This window comes from Belonocnema kinseyi, chromosome 1 (genome assembly GCF_010883055.1).
Source record: "Belonocnema kinseyi isolate 2016_QV_RU_SX_M_011 chromosome 1, B_treatae_v1, whole genome shotgun sequence".
Classification (NCBI taxonomy): Eukaryota; Metazoa; Arthropoda; class Insecta; order Hymenoptera; family Cynipidae; genus Belonocnema; species Belonocnema kinseyi.
In genome coordinates, this window is record NC_046657.1 from 33,564,421 (window position 1) to 33,569,741 (window position 5,321).

The 5,321-nt window shown below is 25.8% G+C and overlaps 1 protein-coding gene across 1 annotated transcript in view; it reads left to right on the top strand.

The window, feature by feature from the left end:
- The first annotated feature begins 3,206 nt into the window (after positions 1–3,206).
- LOC117169793 overlaps positions 3,207–5,321 on the top strand; it is a 5,728-nt gene continuing 3,613 nt past the window's right edge. Inside the window, exon 1 of the mRNA XM_033356301.1 lies at positions 3,207–3,353. Coding sequence (XP_033212192.1) covers positions 3,285–3,353 — 69 coding nt within the window. The 5' untranslated portion in view covers positions 3,207–3,284. The remainder of the gene's footprint in view (positions 3,354–5,321) is intronic.

The window sequence follows — 5,321 nt, forward strand, 5'->3', positions numbered from 1 at the left end:
GAGACTCTTCCAGAGTGCGAGGCGGGAATCGAACCCGCAAGCCGAAGGAGTGGGTCCAAAGCCTACGCTTTAGCCCCCACGACCATCGTCCCACTCTTAGTTGGAAAAATAACTATTTTATTAAAGATTTATTGTTCATTAAAATTATGTGTTCAGTACAAATTTTACTATGAAAAAAACAAATTACTTTTTCTCTTTAAATTTATCGTTTTAATTGAAAATTATTTTCCGTGGTTAAAAAATTTGTTTTCTTCGTTTTTTTCGGTGTTATTAAAAATTCATATTTTTTGGTCTAAAATTCAACTATTTTGTTAAATTTTTTTGTTAAACATTTAATTATTTTGTAAAAAATTCATCTATTTCTTTAAGAGTCTTCTTTTCTTGGTTGAAGTAAATAAATTGGAAATTATTCAATTTAACCTGATCTATTTATAAGAAAACATTAATTATGTTAATAGTGACGAACTTTAATTAAAAAATAATACAAACTAGTTTTTACAATCCATCTCTATATACTGAAAGCTGTTTACATTCAAATACCAATTTTTAATTATCAGGAAATGAGTCGGAGAACAATTTCTTTTGCATAAATTCAATTCTCAAGTGGATCTTTAAATCATTTCAACAGAAAACTTAACTATTCCAATGGTCGATTTATAATTTTCGTTGAGAGTTCATATTTTTGTTTAAAAATTGGTCTATTTCGTTAAAAATTCTTTTATTTTTCAAACTAATTGATTACTGAAAATCTTACTGTTTCATTATTTAATGAAAATTGGTCTTTTTGGTTAAGAATGAAAATTGAACATTTTTTCTTCTGTATAAAAATTTAACCCTTAAATGACACTGGGGGTCCATTGGACCCCAGACCATTTTTGAACGAATATAAAAATTCGTAAATTCCATGAATTTTTCATTGTTTTTCAAAATGTTAAAAATAACACTTAAGATACTATACCGATTAATTCTTTAGAAGAGATGTTAAAGAATACCCAAAAAAACTTCTTAACAAAAATATCAAAAATTAAACTTTTTACAACAGTTTAATAACGTTGGGGTCCAAAAGACCCCAAGTTTCAGCTACGTTATTTTTTGGAGGTGTGTCATTTAAGGGTTAATTTAATTCTTAGGTGAAAATAAATTCTTTTTTTAAAGGTTTAATTTTTTTAATTGTATACTTTGGCGTTAAAAATTAAATTGTTTTACAGGAAAATCGTGTTTAGGCGTGCAAATTCAAAAATTGCGTGAACATACTTTTCTTTCTAAACTTAAAAATTTTTATTTGTTGAAAATTCATCATTGCAGCTGAAAAATTAATTTTTGGTGTAAAATTAAATTTTTCTTTTAAGGCCATGTGACGATTGGGTCACGTGACTAAATTACTACCTTACCGATACTTTTTTGTTTCCTAACTTATTTTTACACGAAGAGCCACATCGAGTTAAAAATTTGGGATACTAAATAAGAAAGACTAAGAAAGGTATTTCTGGTCCTAGACTTTCAGAATTATACAAAAAGAATGTGTAAATAATTTTTGTTCCTTTTTTCATAATTATTAAAATTTAAGACCAGACCTACCTTTCGAGGCGCTTCTTTTTTTATTTCCCCAAATTTTCAACTCAATGTGACGCTTCATGTTAAAATCAGTTAGGAAATAAAAAAGTGTCGGTAAAGTAGAAATCTGGTCACGTGACCCACTCATTACTTGGCATTAAATTCATAGCTTGAGGTTGGAAATTCAACTGTTTTACAAAAGGATTGTGTTTTGGAATGAAAAGTGAAAAATTGCGTTAACAATACTTTTCTTTCTAAACAGAAAAATCCTTATTTGTTGAAAACTCGTTTCTGTAATTAAAAATGATTTTTTTTTTTAATTCATAGTTTGGGGTTGAACATTCAATTGTTTTACAGAAAGATCGTGTTTTGACGTAAAAGTTAAAAAATTCCCTGAACAGACTTTCCCAGTGTTTACAAAATTCGTCGACGTCTTTACGACATCGTTAGGATATCTTTACGACAATGCTACGACATCCTATGCCCGTGTCGTTACCGTGCCTTCACGATATCCTAAAGACATCGTAAGATCATACGACGTTTTTACGATATCGTAGACATCTTCACGACATGGACATAATGATCGAAAAGTTGTCGTAAATATGTCGTAAAGATGTCGCAAAGACGTCGCTAAATTTTGCGCCCACTGGGTTTTCTTTCTAAATTAAAAAAAAACTTTATTTATTAAAATTTTATCATCTTAGTTGAAAATTGATTTATTTGGTTGAAAGTTTAATTTTTAAATGCATAATTTGAGGTTTAAAATTCAATAGTTTTAAAGAAAGATCGTGTTTTGGTGTGAAAGCTAAAAAACTCCGTGAACATACTTTTCTTTCTAAACTGAAAAATCCTTATTTCCTGAAAATTAATTTCTTTTTGCTAAAAGTTTACTTTTTTTAAAACTCATACTTTGGGATTAAGAATTAAACTGTTTTACAGAAAGATCGTGTTTTAGTGAGAAAATTGAAAAATTCCGTGAATAGACTTTTCTTTCTAAGCTGAAGAATCTTTATTTGCTTGAAATTCATCATTGTTGAAAATTCACCTATTTGTTTAAAATTTCATGTAACAACTTGTAATTTTGTCCTTTTGGCTAAAAGTCAACTACTTTGTTGAAAATCTCATTATCCGGTTGGAAATTTGACTGTTTAGTTCAAATTTAACATTTTTGTCAAAAATGGTTTTTTGTTTGTTTTATGGTTGAAATATCAACTGTTTTTATCTGAAATTTATTATTATTATTTTTTTAATTTTAAAATTTAACTATTTCTATAAGAGAAAACTTTTTTGGTTGAAATAAATTAATAAATTTGAATCTTCCGAATTGTAATCTGAAATATTAATTTAAAAAACATTAATTATATAATTAGTGTCGAACTTTAATTAAAAAAGTATAAAAACTGACTTTTACAATTGATCCATGTATACTGGCAGCTGTTTATATTCAAATACAAATTTTTAATTATCAGGAAATAACTCGGAGAATAATAGGTTTTTTATAAATTCGTTTTACAAGCGCATTCTTAAATTCAAGAGAATTTCAGAAACAAGTTTCAAGTAACAGGAACTTTGTGTAAGAAATAGGATGACGTGATTCTAATAATTGTTTATTACTAGAGTCTGATAAGCTGAGGCATATATAAGATTGATAGAGAGATGAAACTCCGCAATCGCAAAGAGTACTTTTAGTGTAAAAGAGTGTAAATAAAGTGCATAACCAAAAATCCAAAATGAAGTCGAGTTTTTCAATTTTGTGCATAATTGTGGCATTTTTTTTCTGTTTCGTTGGAATGATCAATGTGAGTATTATATCCCAACCATCGTTTTATTTTAAACATTTTTTTGGTTTATTTTAGATTTATAATTGAAAAACTTGAAAATTGCAATTTTGAATTGAAGGAGTTCAATATTGAGAATTTTTAAATTCAAGCGTAAAAAAAAGGGAGAAATTTAATGCCAGAAAGATTGTATAATTATCGGTTAATTAACCAAACTATACTAAAATTGTAGTTCAAAGTTTTTAAAAATAATGAAATACAAATTAATTTTGCAATTAAAGCAAAACGAATTTTTAAAATACTAGTTTAATTTTCAAAAAAAAGATAAATTTTCAAACGAAATAATAAATCTTTCATAAAAAAAGATGAGTTTGAAAACAAGAAGATTAATTTTCTGCCACAAAAGACGAATTTTCAACCAAATATTTGACTTTTATACTAAACAGTCCAATGTGCATTTAAAAAGGATAAATTATACGCTAAAAATTATATTGTTAAACTTTTAATTCAAAGAATTAATTTTGAAACAAACAAAAAACGAATTTTAAATAGAATAGTTAATTTTTCAAACAAAAAATAGATGCCTTTTCAGCTAAAATAATGAATCCTTAACAAAGAAAAAAATGTTTACGAAGTAATTAAAGTTTTAGCGAATTAGTTGAATTTTAAACCCAATAAGATAAATTTTTAAAAAAGGATTAATTTTCCATACATAAATACGAATTTTTTACAAAATACCTACACTTTCAACGAAATTCTTGATTTTTATTTTAAATTAATTTTTCAAATTCTTAAAAAAAGAAGATTAAACTCCAACTTAATACGTGAATTTTCCATTAACAAAATTAATTAAAAAAAAAAGAATTTTCAAAAAAGTAGTTCGATTTTCAACAAAAGAGACGAATTTTTAACTAAAATAATGCATCCTTGTCCAAAGAGATGAATCTTCCAATTGAAAAATTAATTTTTAATAAAAAATACGAGCTTTCAACAAAATACAATATTTTTGAACCAAAAAGTTGAATCTATACCTAAAATATATCATTTTTTAACAAAAAATGAAATAGTTGAATTTTCAATTGTCAAAATTAATCTTTAACACAGAAAATAAAACGAATTTTCAATAGAATAGTTAAATTCTCAAGAAATAGATGTCTTTTGAAGTGGAATGATAAATCCTCAACCAAAAAGTGCATTTTTATCCAAATAGTTGAACTTTTAACCAAGCAGTTAAATTTTTAAAAACAAAATAAATTTTCCACATAAACAGAACGAACTTTCAGCAAAATGATTGAATTAAAAAAAAAGTTTAAAAAAAATTTAATGAATGTTTAACTAATATAATGAATTTGATGTGATAAATAATGAGTTTTCAACAAAATTTTTTTATTTTCTACCAAACAGATGCATTTCTAACAAAACAGTTAACATTTAAAAAAATAGATGTGTTTTAATGAAGAATATTAAAAATTTTTTGACAATTTTAGGTTATGTTGGTATGTTTCACCTGAAACTGGAAGATTAAATAAAAAATCATTAGATTTAATTCTATAATATTAACAAGCTTCAACAATTTTGGGATTGTTTTAGTGTTTTTTCCAGAAATTAAATTTTTATTTAAAGATTATTACGTTTTAAAAAAGATTCCTGTGAATAAATAAAAATGGGTTTTTCTCGGCAAATCATGTTTTAAAATTAAAAAATTATATTTCGAACATTTAAAACAGCCCCATGCCACTTTTCTGCAGGGCTGTGGAAAACATTTTTCATGAGAGTCGATAGTGGCCGTGTGGCAGCGCCAGCTATGCAGTTGGCCTAGAATTCAAATATTGCACGGCGAAAATGATAAAAAAAATGTTTTTCAAATAAAAATAATTTCAAATATTTCTGGGTAAAATATAATAATCTTTAAGATTTTTTATTACCTTCTGAATTAGAAATAATTAGCGAAAATCGTAAACTTCACTGCATTTAGACGTAAATCCCAAT